General features: G+C 45.9%; 1 protein-coding gene and 1 long non-coding RNA gene across 3 annotated transcripts in view; both read right to left on the bottom strand.

Moving 5' to 3' along the window:
- LOC137148754 (uncharacterized) overlaps positions 1–102 on the bottom strand; it is a 73,225-nt gene extending 73,123 nt beyond the window's left edge. Inside the window, exon 1 of the long non-coding RNA XR_010918575.1 lies at positions 5–102. This is a non-coding gene — a long non-coding RNA (uncharacterized lncRNA). The remainder of the gene's footprint in view (positions 1–4) is intronic.
- A 13,243-nt stretch (positions 103–13,345) lies between these two features.
- The window catches only part of RABGAP1 (RAB GTPase activating protein 1), a 106,372-nt gene continuing 101,135 nt past the window's right edge, over positions 13,346–18,582 (bottom strand). For both annotated transcript variants that reach the window (XM_067541724.1, XM_067541723.1), the window contains exons 25-26: positions 17,238–17,435; positions 13,346–14,998 (exon numbers count right to left, since the gene is read on the bottom strand). In XM_067541724.1, coding sequence (XP_067397825.1) covers positions 14,876–14,998; positions 17,238–17,435 — 321 coding nt within the window. In that variant the 3' untranslated portion in view covers positions 13,346–14,875. The remainder of the gene's footprint in view (positions 14,999–17,237; positions 17,436–18,582) is intronic.

Consider the following 18,582-nt stretch of genomic DNA (forward strand, 5'->3'; position numbering starts at 1 on the left):
TTACCTTTTCTTAGAAGTGCTTTTCTGATCCTGCTGTTCAGCCTTTTCATTTCAGGAGGTTTGAGTGGAGAGCTTGTGAATCAAATTCAGAGGATATCAACCTGAAAGAGGATTAAAATGCAGCATAAGCTGACTGCATTTGAGTCTGATCTCAATAAAATTACCTCCCTGATAACAGTACTGCAGTAACCAGGGGCTCAGCATATGAGACAAACTAAGACTCTATGTGACACTACTGCCAAAAATAAAAAGCGAAGTATGTTATACTGTGGTGAATTAGTCAGGTAACCCGTAACCAGAGAGAGGGGAGCTGTTTGGTCAGTTTCAGATGCCTCACTTTGTTAAAAAGTACAGGGCAGCTTTTGAGAAAAAGGCGTAGCAAATAAGAACCATGAAAAACTGGCTATGGTCACTCAAGAAAAAGATAAATTAGCTCGTCATTGAGAAGAGAGCAGTAGCTGCATTAAGTTTAGGCTGTATCAGTGTAAACCTCCACGAGCAATCCATCCCTAACAGTAGTTAGTTATTGCCATAGCACTTTGCCACTGTCCCTCATGAGGATTTGGTGGAAAGGACTGTGTCACTATAGAAATAAGACTGCAGGGAAAGTTCAGATTAAATATGAGGAATTCCATAGAGGTGGTGAAATCTATGCAGGAGCAAGAGGTGAGTGTGTTGCCTGTAACATACTTGCCCTATAAGCTAAGGGTATGTCTTCACTGATGGTGGCAAATTTGCTGCTGTCAGATCAATTCTTCAGGATCAATTGAGCAGAAGCGAAGACCCGCTCAATCAACTTGGAAGTCTATTTAATAAATCCACCCCTGGAAAAAGAGTAATGCTGCTCTGACAGGAGTGCATTTCCCCTGGGTGCAGCAAAGTGAAGACGCTGTGGCAAGCAGAAGTTAGGAAGTCGACGGCAGATAGGCATGCCTCACTACGAAGCGTGCGTATCTCCCGTCGACTGCCACCAAATTTGCTGATCAGTGTAGACCAGGCCTAAACAAGCGACCAACCTTTCCCCAAGGCGTAGGCTGAGTCTTCTTGGGGATAAACAGGCTTCTAGCGGCAATAAAAATCTCATTCCTTGGCAATGATCCTACCATGCCGAATGCTATTCCTCATGTAATGAGCAAATAAGGAGCTGGCATGATACAAGAGCAAATTTCCAGTAACCATCTGTCCACTCAGTTTAAGCTGGGAGCCAGTGAGGGAACTGCAGTTTTAGGATCCATGAGTTCAAGACACCACAGCAGCCTACATGCATTGCAACCTGATCTATTCACTTAGGTTAGAGACTCCACTTAGTGGGAACAAGTTTTACTCTCAACCACTGCAAGGCTGGAAGTCACAGAAGCATACAATGGCAGACAAAGGATCCTGGAGCGGGTGGTGAACCTGCTACATATGAGCAGCGCTGACTGAACTGAAGCGTTCTGAAAAGATAAATAGTAACTCTACAAATTAGCCTCTTGGTGCTTCACTTTGATGCTGACAGCTGTGAGCAGGAGCTTTAGCCCAGGGCCCTATTCTAACCGTCCTTTTTCCATCAGAATTGATAGCATCTGGCCACAAACTGGTCAGTGAAGTTATTTGTTTACAGGGAAGCCCATGAGTGATGGAGATTCTCTCCTTTGCCCTCTTCCACAAGTGAGACAGGATGCTGCAGGCTGCAGAAAATTAATTAACTGCAGTGTGGGAGTGTTTTTAGAGGTGGGAGAGGTGGTGGGACTGGTAGTGGCAGGCTCTTCTACTTCAAAGGGGGTGGGAAGATTGATAGTGGTATGTATTAAATCAATCTGCAAAGACCACAGCCAGGCAGCAGGTTGGTGACTATCAGGTGAAAGGAGCTGGGCTCATTGCAGATCCTAGCGAACATCGCATGTCCCCATGCGCTCCCACCCAGGCCCAGTGACAACCATTCTTCCATGTTTATTTCCCTATTTTAAAAAAAAGCTTTCCTGGGTTCGGAAGGGTTAATAAGACAAAACATAGAAGGGCAAAAAGGTGGGGTTGGGGAGAATTTGCAGGCTTTTTCTTTAAAGTGTTGCTGAGTTAGAATAACTTACCCTGCATGTTTTATCTCCCACCAGGGGCGCTGTTTCAGTCAGTGCCCACTCTGTCCATCCTACAGGATCATTCAGTTTAGGACCATGTTCGCCCACACCCCAGCTTAGAGCAGTGTTTCTCAGCCTGGGGGTTGTGACCCCCCACCCACCCCCCCAGAGGGGTCATGGGCTCAGGCTGTCAGGGCTTGGGCAGCTTCAGCCGCCTACCTTTTCACATTTTAGTGCGGGAGAGGGTCGTGATTTTTTTTAAGTCCAAAGGGGATCACCTGCACAAAAAGGTTGAGACGTGCTGACTTAGAGCACAGGAGGCACCATTTATAGACCCTTTGCAATGTAAGAAGCCCTAGAAATGAAAGTGCTCTCCCTTAGTCCAGTCTCTAGCTCCTGTTCTCTCTCTCCAGGCACTTGCATTGCCTCTTGCAATACCTGAGTGCCCTAACACACACCGCTCAGCCTGGTCAAACCTTGCAATTAAAAGACAGGTGATGAGCTGTACAAAGAACTGACACATCTGTCATTCTACTCCTCCCAACTGGACATGTGACTGTTGTGGCCACATCATGTATTGAAGCTTCTATTAAAACAACCAAAAGATTCCAGCTGGGGCAGCAAGGTTGCATGCCATCCACGCTGGAAGGCAGGGAGCCCAGCTTTCTCTCACTGCAAGTGCCAGCACCTTAGGGAAATGTGCAGTTGATTACAGAGAAATCAGCAGAAACTGATGTGTTAGCTGTGTGCACCTCAGTAGGTAAACGAGCCCTTCTCTCTCCCAGGTACGGGAGCACTGCATCTACAAACCAGCTAAAGACACAGCTGATCTGCAGCCACCTCCTGCTTTATAAAGGTGGGACCTGCACAACAGCAAACAAGATGGCTTCTGCTCCCTACTTTCCCGTAAGCTTTGCAGCCTGATTCCCCAAAGGCTGAGCCCCTGGGCAGCCTCCTATCCCCACAGACACAGGCCCCTGCTCACCCAACATCCATTCAGCACACACCAGCCCATTCCTTTCTCTGGTCTAGTTTAAGAGATTTGCTAAGCCAAAGCAAGGCTGAGGATCACTCCAGAAGAGACAAGGAAGCAAGATGGGGTGCAATTAAGGCAGAGGGACCTGGTCTGTGGACAGATCTTGTCCAGCCATTTTCTTTTTAATTCAGTTCCACCTGCCAGGTGTAATTCACCTAAGTGCCCTATGGGTTGAAGGAAGCTTTTCAACCCCCTTACAGCACGCTGCCTTTTCTGGATAACACTGTTCAGACAGATATTGCCTATGCTCACCATTCAAGGCAACTCCAAGATGGAGTAGGGAGCAATTCCCCCACTCCCTCTCTAGGGTTAGCAGAGATCCCTGTGGGCAGCAGTTCTGCAAGTTTTCTTCCGGATGAGAAAAATCTCTCCTTGCTCAGTTGCTGCTGGGTATGAAATGCTGACTTTGGTCCTTCAGTGCACGACAGAGTGTGAGCAAGTCACTAGAGAGAGTTCATTCCCTTCCCATTTGCTTCCCTTTATCACCAAGATCCTCCCTGTGTGCAACAGCAAGAAATTCAAGCTCCTGACACTGTGAGGGCATTGGATGAGCCTTCACTTCATGTTACAAGTCTGTTTGTTTAACACTGTGAAAAGCCACGGTGGGTTTCCCTTTCAATAACATTGAAGGATCCTCCACACTCCAGGCACAGACAAGGAAAGGCAGGTGTGCTGGGCGGAGAACAGGAAGTTTTGGAAGCTGTTGGAGGGGATTCCCTTTAGAGATCTTGGGAAAGGGTGGCTTCCCTCCTTCCTAAGCCAGAATCCATGCCTCTCGCTCAGCTCCCCTGTGTGTTTATGGGGGAGCGATTCCCTGCTTGGAGAAAGGGAAGACTCCCCCGTGTTTAGGTTTAATTTATTGGATAGACTTTTGCTTGTTGGGGAGGGCATATATGCAGAAGAAGGGCACACATGGGGCAAGCAGAGCAGCAGTTCCTAACTGAACTGAACTGGACCACGGTGAGCTGCAATGCTGACCCAACACACGCTCTTACAGTAGTGACACTACAGGGTTGGGGCAATTAGCGAATTTTCATAGAGGATGTAAGGGCAGCACATGGGAGGGGACCTGGAGCCACCAGTTATACTGGTGTGAAGAGCCTGCTTCCCAATCTGCATGGAGTCTCCCTGTCAGGGAGAAAGACATTGTACATGCTGAAGCACATAACTTCCTGCATGTGTCTAAGCCACGCAGCCTGACGGTACCCTGCTCACCAAGGGGGGGGCTCAGCATGGGCCGTGAGTAATCATACACTTACCAGGTGAGGAAAGAGACCAAATCCCTGTGACTGGGGGTGGTAAGAAGGGGTTCTTTTCCCTAAAGCCTTTCTAAATATAACGGCTCCAAAATCTTCCTTCTGCCTGGCTTAGATGAAAGGCCTCAAAACCTAGAAAATAAAGCCAGCTGCAGGAAGCTGTACTTTGAGGATTCTATTTCCAGATGGTGTCTCAGCAGAAAACTGCTTCTGCAGAGCCTCCCAGGAGCTCAACCTGCCAGCCCCAGCTACAATGCCTGATCTTATTCAAGAGCATTTCATTTTAACTTGACAAAAGCCTTGGCTTCTGAATTCAGAGGGATGCACTGTACCCCTGTTAAAAGAGAGAGATTGTTCCTACAGAAGATCACAGCATTTGGAGATGGAAAGCACACAGATCAGCCAGCCCTTCCCTGCTGCCCATGATTAAAACTGGATCTACACCTTGCAGCTCTTTCTAGCTGACCGGCAGGGAGGAGGGCAGATGACAGCTCCTTTGCTATTTATACCATCCCTTGCTCAAAAATGTGCATTCTATATGCAGATGAAAAAAACAGAACTACTCAGCAAAAACAATTCACAGGCATCTGTCGAGTAAAGGCAGCACAAGAGAATTAATCCAGGACTGTATGTCAAAGCAGCTACTTCTAGATATTTTATAGGTTATTTAATCTCTCACCTTGCCTGCAATGAACAAGGGGCTTAGCATATTACATGGGGGTGATGAGGACAATGAGCTGGCTGCTTTATTAACCTGAACAAAGAGGGGGGAAAAATCCACATTTAAAACACAAACTAGGTTAGAAATCTGCACACAGAGATTAGGAAAGCCCAGAAGCCTGTTCAGAAGGAAAGGAGCCAAGTGAGAAATACCCCATTTCAGGGAGGGTGGAGGAGCTTATATTGAAAATGATAATGGATGGAAACCTTTGCAGACTCGGAACTTCACAGCGGAAACAGCTATTACTCCCTCCTCTTTCTATGCTGCCTAATCACTGAGACGAGCGACATCTGCAGTCTTCAGACACATTAAGAACATGGGGGCAGGTATAGAGCAGCTAGTGGTTTCTCAAAAAGACATTTGAGTACCATAACCAACAAAGGTGCCTAGGAGCTGCACAGTTTGTTCTGTACATCTCTGTGCTAGAAGCAGAAAGCTCATCCATAATTCAGGGGAGCTCAGCACAGGCTTCCAGATCCCCCCTCACACACCCCAGGGCTTTCTCCACATCATGCAGAGTGCCTCCAAGATGCCTGGATGTGCCCTGACAACATTCCTTTCAAACACCACCGAAAGCATCCGAATCCTTTCAGCTGAGCATGCTGTGCTCTCAGCAGGACTCTCTAGAAGGCAGAATTATACCCCATGATTTGACTTTTAAAGCTCAAAAGAACAGCACTTTATAAGGCCTATAAGCTTTATAGGTAAGTAACCAGTCTTCATTTCTTACATCCTCCTCCCCCACCCCTTTAGACAGGAGAGTTGAGTATCTCTACTTCCTCCTTTAAAGGCTATGGGCTCCACAGTGCAGAAGTGCACCTCAGACTGTTTCCATGCCTGCAGTCTAGGTTCCCAGGCCAGCACCAGCAGCATTCCTGACAACAAGGCTTGCAGAGGACCCTTTCCCCAAGACCTGAATGCTGCCGCAGGCACAGCTCTATGTCCCCATTTCACCCTGGTGTACCTCTCTCTCTCCCTCTTATGTACATAAGTTGGGCGGAATCTGCATTGCCACCTTCCTTGCTCTGCATGGGACACACTTGCACAGAATAGGTTTGTCTCTCCCCTCTGAGACACCCTTTCCTGGTTACACCTGAAGATCACAAGTTGTTCTAGCTTCACCTTCTGAAGTCACCTGTACAGGAGACTCAGAGCTTATTCTTCACCTTCGATCACACACAGAGGCCCCTGTCCATCAGCAGTGCAAACACTCACAGTAGGGGATTTAAATGGCCAGCTTCCTCACACTCATGCCATTTGCTCTTTACAAACTTTGCACAGCAAGGGCTTCTGCTTCGTCACTAGCAGGCAACAAATCTCACCAACTTTCCACTTATTATTGTGCTGTCATTTCTTATGTTCATTGGGACCCAGAGGGTCTCAGTCCCTGGGCAGGCTCAGCACAGTCTCTTTCATTGCTCCAGCTCCTCCCCTTACAGAGTGCTCTATAAATACTTGAGGCAGATAATTTAATGGGGCTGTGCCCACACTAGTTATTTTGTCAAGGTTCCCACTATTCTGCCATCAATGCAGCTCCACCTCTGGCAGGAATGGGGGGGGGGGGGGGGAATCTAGTGTAGACACAGCTTGGGAGGTAAGTATTCTGCTTGAAGATCACACTCCAGCCAAACACATCACAACACAGTAATAACCTCCGCAGGAAGCCTGGACCACAGCACAAGTACAGAAGAGTACCACTGGCCCAGAACTGGAGACCCAAGATCTTTTATAACCCACAGCATCTGATCACAATCAAGCACCAGGACCCAAGAGCAACTGTCCGACTTATGCTCTCCCTATTGAAAGTTAAAGCCTCTCCGTGGAAGAGCTTAGGTCTGTATGGTATGGGAGAGTAGGGGATGCTGCAGGTCAGGATGGAGGTACATTGGCAGACTGTGTGTGGGGATTTGGCACTGGAACTGCAGTGGATAGCAGGTCAGGACTGAGATGCATTGCAACAGCTGGGGCAGAGGCTCAGGACTGGGATAGCAGGAGCTGCTCCTGGTCAGGAGTGAGGTGCACCAGGTGTGTAGGGCAAAGTACCCACAGTCCCTGCTCAGGACATTTCATGGCTCCCTTTGTTGAAAATGTTTTGCATGCACAAGAAATGGCCCTTGCCTCTTTTGGATTAACATGCAGGAAAGCCTGGCATTCAGCCTCCAGGCTGGAATCTCCACATCTCTTCTGTGTAGCAGTGAATTTCTGAAAAGGCTGCTGACAGCGTTCCCTTACTTAGCCCGATAGCTGCATAAGTTAGGCTCTCTCTAGATGTGACACTGTATGACTCTGCCAATCCTCCTCCAGCAGCTTTTTAAAGCTGACTACGTGGACTGTCATCTTCTTTAATTGTCTCTCCTTAACTGGTTTGCATGCACAGAGTGAATACATTAGCAGCTGCCTGCTAAGCCTTTCCCTCACCCGGAAAACCTCCCTCTGCTCCCAGCAGCTGAAGCCTGGTGCACGCACTTGTGCTTTAAACAGTGATTCGCTCTTAGGCTTGACAAACTCTCTGGCTGTATTCATCACTTAAAGAGAAACTCAGCGACTTCTCCCCGATGAACCAACGAAAAATGAATAATTCTAGCAGACCTGCAGCTCAGACTGCAACATTTCTATGCTGGGGGGTTTAGGATCTTGCTTATTAGAAATCCCATCCCCTGACACTTTGGCACTCCAGCTGTTGACTCAGAAGGGCTTGGCAATTGTCCAAACAGAACACCACCACAGCACCTTCCATAAGATGATCTCAGCTTCCTTTGCAAAGACATTTCAGCCCCTTTTTGCAGACTGGGGAAAGGAGTGAGACAGATTTAAATTACTTGCCCAAGGCCATGCAGGGAGTCAGTGGTAGGGGCTAAGAATGGAACCAGCTCTTCCATTTCCTTGTTTTTACTCTATCCACTAGACAACACCCCCCTTTGGGTTTAGAAACATTGGTATTTATCATATTTTCGTTGCTACATCAATTGAAAATTTGGCCCTTAGTTATGTGCCTAAGTGGTAGTTGAAAATCTGATCCAGCGTGTGGGTGATGAGCACTCCAAAATCTGACCCTAATTGTCTCCCATTGATGCTACCAAGAAAACACAAGAGGGAAACCCACATAAGTAGGAACTGAAAAAGAGCCTCAGTGCTTATGTGTTCAGCTGAACCTTCTGCAATCTTCAGAAGCAAGGACCACAAATCACATTTGCTTTCTCATATTGCAAATAGGAATCAAAGTTTTCACACCACAATGATTTTTACTATATATACACACACACGTGTGCATGTGAGATTATTTACACTGTACACACACAGGGGCTTTAGGCCAGAAATGAAATCCTCTTGCACATATATGCAAGCACTATACACACGAGTCTCTATGCTATCATCCTCACAAGAACGGAAGTTTTCTCTTGTTCCAGCCCTCAGGGCACTGGCAATGCTCAGCAGAGCCTGTGGGAGGCAGAAGGAAGCCAGTGCGACTGCCTTACCCTTTTCAGCAGTTAGTGCTTTGATTGGTTTCTTGCTGCACTTGGCGGGTCTCTGACAGGGAGAATGGGACTGGGCAGCCACTCATCCAATTACAGACCAAAAAGGTCAAACGAGGGGTGTGTTGTTATTTTTCACATCCTGTATTTCAGCTTTCAACTTCGGCAGGCCTCATTGCCCCTCAGCAAAGCAGAAGCCGATGAAGAAGTCAGTGCCGGGACTGACAAGCCAGGAAGACGGCACACGCGGGCTGGCTCCCTCAGAGGGGACGGCGGGAGCATTAAGCAGCAATTCTCTAGAACCTTCACTGCCAGGAAGGGCGCAAATCAGCCCCGCCGAGGGCCTGCCCGAGCACAGGCACGGCTGAAGTCACTGACAGCGGGGTCAATTCTGCCTCGTCCCCTGCCAAGGTGAAGCATTTCAAGCACTGAGGGATTTCGGCTGTTTGAAAGCACAACTCCCCTCCGTGACTACCGCCCCCAGACTTCACCAGCAGAGCCCGTGCTTGTTTTAAACCCGCGGATGGCCCCTTCCCTGTCGGCGCTTTGGCTCACCTCGGCGAAGGAGAGCAGAGCAGGGCCCCGGGCTGGTCAGCGCGGGGACGAAGAGGAGGAGGACAGGTCAGGCCGGGCCGGGCCAGGCCGGGGAGGTGCGCGAGCCCCTGCCCTCGCTAACGCTTGGCCGGCCTGGATACGCGGAGAGCCGGGGGCTGAGGCACCACGTCCAAAGCCGAAGGGCCGCGGGGCTGGCGAACAGACCCTACCGCTGCCTCGGCCGGTCCCAGGGCCCCAAGCCCCCTCAGCGCCCCCAGCCCTCTCAGCGCCCCCCATTTCCCAGGCCCACGTTCCCTGCCCCCAGCCCTGTCCCCTCACCCCGCTCCGGCCCCAGCCTCCCACCGTGGTCCGTCCGTCAGTCCGTCCGTCCGTCCCCAACACCTCCGGGTCCCCCTCAGGTGCCCCGCCCCGCCCCCTCTCTCACCCGGGCGGCAGCAGCCACAGCAGCCCGGCCTCCCTCAGCCCGCGCCGCTGCCCAGCCCCCACCCATCCAGCGAGCGGACTCAGCTGCTTCACTGCCCGCCCCCCCGCCCGGCCCGGGGATGGAGCGGCGCCTAGCGGCAGGAGGCCGCACTGCAGCCCTTTCTTCCCCTCAGCTCACCCCAGGCGTGGGGTGGGCATGGCCAGTGGCTGGGCCTGCCAGCCCCCCTCAGGCAGCCCAGCCCAGCACGCCTTAGCCAGGCCAGGGCCAGCCAACCTGCAGAACCCGAGCTCCCGCCTTGAAGGAGAAAAATGGCAGGCCCTGGTCCGTGCCCTGGCTGGGGCCACAGCCCTGGAAGCGCTTTTGGTGGCTTGAGGCTTCGGCGGAGTCTGGTCCTGTTCACTGAGCCCACAGGCCCTGGGCTTCCCCGGCCCCGGGGCCCACCGCTGTGGCAGGGGAGGAAAAGGGAGCCAGGCCCTGCCCCGGGGTGAATCGCACTGAACGCCCTTAGGAAGGATGAAGACAAAGCGGCAGGTCTTCACCAGCTTTCTCCTGCACTAGCCCGGGGCCTCACCTCCCCGCCCAGCAATAGGTAGTGCTCCTGCCTGTACCGGGCAGCTCCATTCTCTGGGCAGCAATTGCCAGCATCGGGAATGGTGCAGTCTGGCTCAGTTGTTCCCCTGAAGCCCCCCACAGCACGTGGCGGTGTATGCCAACACCGGGGACGGTCAAGGCCACTAAGGCAGCCCAGGGAGATTCACACACACAGACTAGGCCCAGGCATGCAGCAGTAGTGCCTGCGTCCTCAACAGCGAGCTAGCACGCACCCTCCCCCTCCCCCCCCTTCGCAGACCACAGGTAATTCACAGCCTAAAGCTTTGAAAACCTGTACTGGGGGCATGATTTAGGGCTTCAAGCTGGGCTTTCACACTGACACCAGAACCAAAAGAGAGTTCTTAATCTAATACTTAACTTAATTCTTGTAATCCAAGATCTCAGTCACTGGCATTGCAGGCTCTGGCTCCAAAGACTTGCCAGTGGGTCTGTAGGAAGGTGATTGGTCACATGGATACTGCATTAACATTTCTAATGTTTAGTTTTCCATGTAAGCAATTGCTGTAGTTGCACAGAGATGTCATACAATTGCCTCCCTTTCTCCTTGGCAGCACATAAGATTCTCTTTTAAAATATGGAGGTGACTCTGCTCCAAGGTGTAAAGAGAGCACAACTGATCAATATTGTTTAAAAATTCATTAACCTCTAGGTACAGCCTGAGTTGGAGCTTTACAGTCTACATGATTTTACTGCACCTATAAAGACAACGTTTTCTGATAGCAAGTGTGGATCTAACTGAAAAGAATGTGAGTAATGAAGACAATTTACATTGCTCACAGAGTAAAAGCAGCAATACCTGAATCACCTCAACAGTCTTAAATTTGATATAGTAGAAGATTAAGAACAGTTTAGCTGTGAAATCATCCCCACTAATGTCCTCCCAAAGCTGATGTGATGGTGTCATGGAAACGGCACCTGTACTTCCAACTTCTTCCTAATTGTGAAATACTTGCCAGCCCATAGAAGCTGCAGAAAAATAGGAACATGCAGTTAAGGGAGTGAAGCCAGCCTAATTAATGCAAATTGCAACTTGTACTAGGATTATAAATTTTATTATGATACCACTGAGACTTTGCATTTTCCCTGGGAGGAGCAAAGTACTTCACAAACATTAGTCTTTGATGCACTTGTGAATTTTATCCCCTTTTTACAGACAAAAACCCAGCCAATGGAATTGTTACTTTCCCAAGGGGACATACCACGTCAGAACCCAAGAGTTCAGACTCTAGCTACTAGACAACACTTCTTGTTTTCCAGCAGGATGAGGAATGAGGTGCAAGATGTAGGGGAAAACCCAGAGAGATGGCAGAATTGTTTTTTCTGTCTGATCTCTCCACCTCCTCTTCCCTAGAGTTCTGTTCTAAACTCCATCTATTAATTTTTCAAAAAGGACTATCAGACAATTCTTAACTAACCAGGCATTTATACAGCACTGATCACTATAACATCTGAGTGTATTTGAGAATTTAAAAATATTTGAGAATTTAAAAAAAGAATAAAAATAAATATTGTTGAGGAGGAGGCCTGGAAAAGAAACTTGGAGATGGGCAAACTTCTGGGTGAACCTCTGGAATGTTCATTTAAGATTAAGGGATCTGAAGACCCTGAATTGCTAAGCAGTTAAAGTCAGTCATGATTCAGAGTTATGTTGCAAAGAACAGAAACAAAACTGCAGACCACAGAACCTGCCCATCACAGACAGTGGCAAGCACTAAAAGCCTCATGTATGGAGCACGAGATTCTTAGATAAGAAGCAGAAGAGCTGAATTTATTTTGTATTTAATGAACAAAACTAGCTGAGAGACTGAGGTGAATAAGGCAGAGGGAACTCCCCACTCCGCCAGTAATTAACATCTCATTAAAGGCACAGAAATTACTATGCTCTCTGCTTTTACTACTGCAGGTCTGTAAAATACTTTTCATTACAGAAGCTCTGTCTAATAAAGATGAAAGTGTTTCTTCTTTAGTTCACTTGTTTGCATTGCCCTGTAGGCATGTATATCCAGCTTCCCCAAGTTCTAAAAACAATCTGCTTTCTTGTCATATTTTATGTTTAATCTAGTCCCAGAAAATGTGGCTCTCAGTTTTTCAAAGGCTGTGGATATTTTGCATGGAAGTGGATTCAGGACTGCACTGGGAATTGGGTAATATTCTAGTCCCACATTCAATTTTAAAATATTAGAGTGTGGTTGGAAAACGTGCATTTCCCATAAAATGTGTCATGGGAAACGTGTGAGGAACTCAGTGTACCCATTGTGCCTGTTTTCCTGTGTCCATACAAAAACAAGTAGTAACTGATTCATGCAATCCCTGATGCAATAACCTGGGAATAGCTGAGATCTGAAGAATAAAAGTTTTTCTCAATAGTCAATTATTTTTTAACCTTTTCTTGAAGGGAGGGGAGAAGTTACATCATTTTCCTCTCATTTTAGGACGATGAGAGGAAATTTTTACCTTCAAACTTACCCAAATTACAATGATAATTATTGATAAATTGCAGGTCTGAACTCATTCAGGAAGACACCTCTGTGAAGCGGAAAGCAACAAAGAGTGCACATGGTTAAGAACCTCAAGGTGCTACTCAATGAAAGCACAGCTACTGTCAGAGAAGTTGCTATGTACTACCTTTCTAGTGTAGGTACGCTTTCAGAGTTTGCTTTTACTCACTTTAGTGACAAAAATTCATGTTTACTTCTGTTATTTCTACAGAACTGACACAGCTATGGAAGTCTTACCTGTACGGTGATTTAGTTCATGCAATCATCCAGTTGCACAGTTAAATTTTGTCCTCAGTTATGAGTGGCATCTTTAGTGAAGATAGCATGAGTAGAATTTGGCCCAAGAATTCTTGTTACTGATGATGATGCACAAACTAGAGAACACAAGTTAGTTTCTCAGATCCAAGTGGAATTTGGAGGGGTGACAGAAAACACATTTTACTTGTAAAATGTACATTTGATATGAAAAATATCAAGACCCAAGCACAGAGCCCCAGGAGGCCATTTTTAGAGCAGAGCCATAGTTTTATAATATACAGGAGCTTTCAGCTACACCAGGAAAATACAGTTTCTTTTACATATCCTTTGTGTATTAATGATTTTGGCCTTAGGGAGCCTGCAGATGCTAAAACTGTGTTTTAAGAAGAAAACTGATTTTGTATTGCAAAATATTTAATTCACTGTTAAAATGAAATGAAACAACAAAATAGTAATACAATTTTACTAGGTTATATTTCAATTCATGAAGTATACACACTAGCAACTATCCTACCACCATGTCCACACATCTAATATTGATGGAGTTACAGCATTTTTTGGTATTAAATAATAAAGATAATGTATGCAGTTAAGGAAAAAAGCTTAGGCATAGCACGTTATATCCCGCAGTCGCAGATTACATCAGCTAGCATTAGTACAGTAAACAAGAAAAAGGTAGAAATACAAAATAAACCAAATATCTTTATATACAAACCAGTGCCTCTTATTGTAACCAGCTTACACTCACACTGCACACAAAATTTATCCACTGATGCAATAGATATTTCAGCAAAACACAAACCATTATAAATTAAAAAAAAATTACAAGGTGCAAAACCTCCATTTTACAGCTTTCTGGTGAGAACTTCAGGACAATCCAAAGGATGAGAAATCCAAGCACATTTAGCACCTATTAGTGCAACTGCACTGAGCGTGGAAAAATGACCTACAGAACCTCTGAATGTGTTACCAGGAAAGCCGGTTAGGACACACAGCAATAGATGCTCGCTGCTACACTCACGCAGTGATTTTTGCCTCAAATATCCGAGTTTATTATTTTTGTCTCATTCATACCTATGTGCAAAACTAAATCCTGGAAGCTCTCACAGAACTTCACAGAAGGCCTGCTACAGCCAGGTAAAAAACAGACAGACAGAAAGACTTAATTAAATGTCAAAACATTCACATAATTAGTACATGTTAGCAGTCCTGGTGTGGGGATTGAAACGCTGTCGATGTGTGTGGCTCAAGCAATATGACACAGAAGTAAAACGGAATTTGCCAAGAATTCTGATTATTCTTATCCAGCTCTTAGATAAGCCTTCCAACCTCAGGTTGTGAACTCATTTGGCAGCCCATGCTAAAAAATCCAGAGTTGCATAGAATTGATTAGTAACACGGAAAGAAATGCTGAACACAGAGATGGACAGGGTACGTATTAAAACAAAATAGGGTTGCTCCAACCAGAACTCTGAAACCAACCCCCTTCGCAAAACAAAGCCTGTCACCTCCTTCTCTCCAAATCCTACCTTTGGGGACTGTTTTCTGGCACTGATGTAGTTCTTGCTAAGAGTCATTTTCTTCTTTGTTAGTGACACTTTCTTTTCAAATAAAATATTTAAAAATGTTCTACCTGTAAAAAAACCTATTGTATGTAAACTTAACAATTAGGATTTGGTAAGTTCTCGTACCTAGTCTGTGAAAAGCTTCCAGCCAGACCGCAGAATGGAGTGTTTCTCTGAAGAGCATCAATCTAGCTACATCACCTGTTAAATATCAGTAGTATGAAGATCCCATGTCTAGCAATAAAGCCTCTTTTTGTGTTTCCATCCACTTTATCACTGATCTATTGAAATCCTGACATGCTGTGTTTCTATTTTATGTACATTCTGGTCCTCTCACATGTCACAGATTTAAACATCTGGCCACGGAAGGCAACAAAAGGTATTGTGTTTAAGAAAAATGTGTTGACGAAGTTTTGCTTTTCAACAAGTCTCTTTCCCTTGGACACCAGTCACTGTTTTTATAGAACTTATTGTTCTGTTGAACCAAGTCTTCTTTGCTGCTTGTACCTCGTTCAGCGCCAGGCCCAAATGATGCTCAAGATCCTGCAAAGAGAAGCAGCAACACCTGTGATCTGCTGTCTAGCACAAAATGGTTTATGTGAGGCTCAGAGGGAACCAAGAATAGAATAGTCTGTTGGCCACTTTTGCTTCTGAAGAACCCTTCTATGTATAAAACCACCAGTCCATCAAGCAGATTTTCCATCTGAATGCACTTTTTAGAGAACATAACGATTCTTGTGTCATTGCCACGCAGACACCTCCAGGTTTTTTATTAGTGCATTCACTCTAATTCAGCACAGACAATGAATGAGTAAGGAATTCTCCCACTGGGAACTGGATTTTTCTTTACTAACTTTTGGCAAAAAGTGCTCTGAAATTGCTAGATTAAAAATAACCTATAACCCTGATCATTGCCCCAAACATAACATCTAGCTCTTTAATTTTAATCAATTCTATGTGCACTCTGCAAAACAAAAATTACTATGAACTAGTATGTCTACATTGACTCAGGTAAGAATGCGGGGCATGTACTGGAAGAGATTACGTATTGGAAATGCGTAAATGTAAAGACAGGAGAGGAAATTTGGTTGGTTCACAGGAACGAAAATGAGCAAAAAACGTTTAGGCTAAATATCAAGAAGATTTTCCTCACTGTTAAACCATGGAACAGATTCTCAAAGGAAGCAGTGGAATCTTTGCTTGGTACGTTTGAAAACAGACTGGACAAAGAACTGGAGAATACACTGAGGGAATCAGTCATCCCCACTGACCCAGTGCAGGGTCTACAGGTCTCTCATATTTCTAACTACCAAAAATCCATGATTATCAAGAATGAAGAGTGGGGGAACGAGGGGCTGGTGCTAAGAAAAAAGTCAAGCCACATTCTTTGGTAAACGCCACTTCTATAAAACCCCTCCTATTTAGGGTTATATTAATGGGTGTTTTTCTGCGTTCTTTAATTTTGATCCCTCCAGATTTAAATCCAATGGTGATTGAACAACATCCCCGTGGCAACTAAAGCATGCATAAGAACGGCCATATTAAGTCAGACTAATGGTCCATCTAGTCCAGTATTCTGTCTCCCAACAGTGGCCAATGCCAAGGCCTTCAGAGGGAATGAACAGAACAGGTAATCAAGTGATCCACCATGTCTCCCACTCCCAGCTTCTGGCAAACCGTAATCCTTGCCCATCTGGCTAATAGCCATTGATGGACCTATCCTCCATGAACTTATCTAGTTCTTTTTTGAACCCCATTATAGTTTTGGCCTTCACAACATCCTCTGGCAAGGAGTTCCCCTGGTTGACACTGTGTTGTTTAAAGAAATACTTCCTTTTGTTCATTTTAATTTCCTTCCTGCCTACTAATTTCATTTGGTGACCTCTACTTCTTGTGTTATGAGAAGGAATAAATAACACTTCCTTATTTACTTTTTCCACATCAGTCATGATTTTATAGACCTGTATCATAACAATGCCCCCGTCCTCTCTTTTCCAAGCTGAAAAGTCTCAGTCTCTTATTAATCTCTCCTCATATGGAAGCTTTTCCACACCCCTAATAATTTTAGCTGTCCTTTTCTATATCTTTTCCAATTCCAATACATCTTTTATGAGATGGGGTGACCAGAGCTGCACTCAGTATTCAAGAGGTGAGTATACCATGGATTTATAAAGAGGCAATATGATATTTTCTGTCTTATTATCTATCCCTTTCCTAATGATTCCCAACATGCTGTTAGCTTTTTTGACTGCCACTGCACATTGAATGGATCTTTTCAGATAACTATCCACAATGACTCCAAGATCTCTTCCAGGAATTACTGGAAGGCTCTCATCACCACAGTTACCTGAGAGCCTTCCAGCAGTGCATTAAGCAACATGACCAACATCTGTCATATGGTGTTTGTTCTATCAGCAACTACGGAATTGTAAAATAAAGAATATACAATTAATCACTGTGTCAGAGCTAAAGTGGGAAGCATGGGGTTTACTTTTCCCATCCAGACAGCAACATAAGATCAGACTGAAGGTGCTCAGAAGCAACTGGGTAGATGTCTGGAAGTTGTGGCAGCTGGTAAAAAGGGGCATATATGATTTTAATTATTTTAGCTGCATCAGCTGAGTTTTCCACACTAAACGTTTGGTTAAATCGCCCATATAGGAAATAGCAGGTTACAGTTTCAGCCAACAGTATCTGTGCTCCAGTCTACCGATTCGAAATACATTTTTCTACAAATATATAAGGCAGCCCTGCTGAGTGACAAATAACCCCCAAGCATTACCTGTATTTTACACTCTGCTTCGACTAACTGCAGTTTGGTTTGGGCCAGCTCAAGCTCCATTTCCCTCAGCTGGTTTTTCAGCGTCTCCTTTTCCTCATCCGTGTCCTCATCAGAAGCCTCCTTGGCAGAGCTGGCGACCTTCACACGTCCTTCTTTATTGAAGAACTCTCGGCAGTGTTCACAGTCATCCACTTTTTGCTAAAATCAAAAACATCTGACTGAGTATTTCTGTTAAGGATGCTGGTAAACTTATCAGAGACATTTCATGCCCCTGTCCTGGGGTAGTAGAACAGGGGGAGGATGTGGGGAGTCAATGACCCTCACACATTTAGGGGTCTCCTTTTATTCACCTGTGAGAGTAGACTAAATAGCACAGGCAAAGCAGGCAAGGAAGATCTCATATCACCCACACATCCCCATTTCTGCTGTGGTTTGTAAACTACAGATTGACTTATACCATTCCCATGGATGAAGAATCAGCACACCACCACCACCAGCTGTGTAGGCCTTTCTGAGAAAGATGTCAGTGCTAACAGAAAGCACCCAACACAGGCCAGGTTCACTGAGTTCAGTAGTCTATGAAGTTTTTTGTAACACACATCACTTTTAAAGCAGCAGTAATGGTAGACAGCAAGCAGGCGGCGCGCTCTACACTCAACATCCATCCCTATTGCAAAGGGCTCTGTGGTATAACTCCTCCCACCAACATAAAACTCGTATTTATGGGAAGAAGCAAGATGCAATGGTTTGAGCAGGCACTAGGAACCAGGGAATCTGGGGTCTACTGGCTCTGCCCCTGACATACTGTAGGATCCTGCACAAGTAACTTAACCCCTCTATGCCTTAACTTCATAGGCCCTTACTACAAACGGGGGGGGATTGATACTTATCTACATTATAGGAGATGTTATGAATGCTTAAAATGTCCACAAAGTGCTTTGAGATCCTCAGGTGAAAGCATTATGGAAGTCCAAAGTGGTGTTCACATTAGAGTAGCAGGTAATATGCAGCATCCAGGACTAACTAGAGATTTCACAAAGTGCTGTGACTCTGACAGAAAAATGATGGCATCTTCTCATCTGTGCTGAAATGCATCAGCTACTCTGTGGAAACTCCTTACGGATTAGATTTGACAGACATGAGGCAAACAGCACTAAAACTAACTAACAAGGCAGACCAAACGTGCACCGAATAGTCTAAAGACCACAATTCCACTAACTACACAGGGTTACTATACTAAGCACAGAGTCCAAGGGACAGTTTGTTGTTGGGAAAACTGTCTTCTTGGGATAATTATTTCTGCATTCCCTCAGTGTTACATTATGGTCAAAGCAGGCTGGCAGCA

Source organism: Emydura macquarii, unplaced genomic scaffold, assembly GCF_026122565.2.
Source record: "Emydura macquarii macquarii isolate MOO-44397 ecotype Brisbane River unplaced genomic scaffold, CSIRO-AGI_Emac_v2 contig_691, whole genome shotgun sequence".
In the NCBI taxonomy this organism is placed as follows: Eukaryota; Metazoa; Chordata; order Testudines; family Chelidae; genus Emydura; species Emydura macquarii.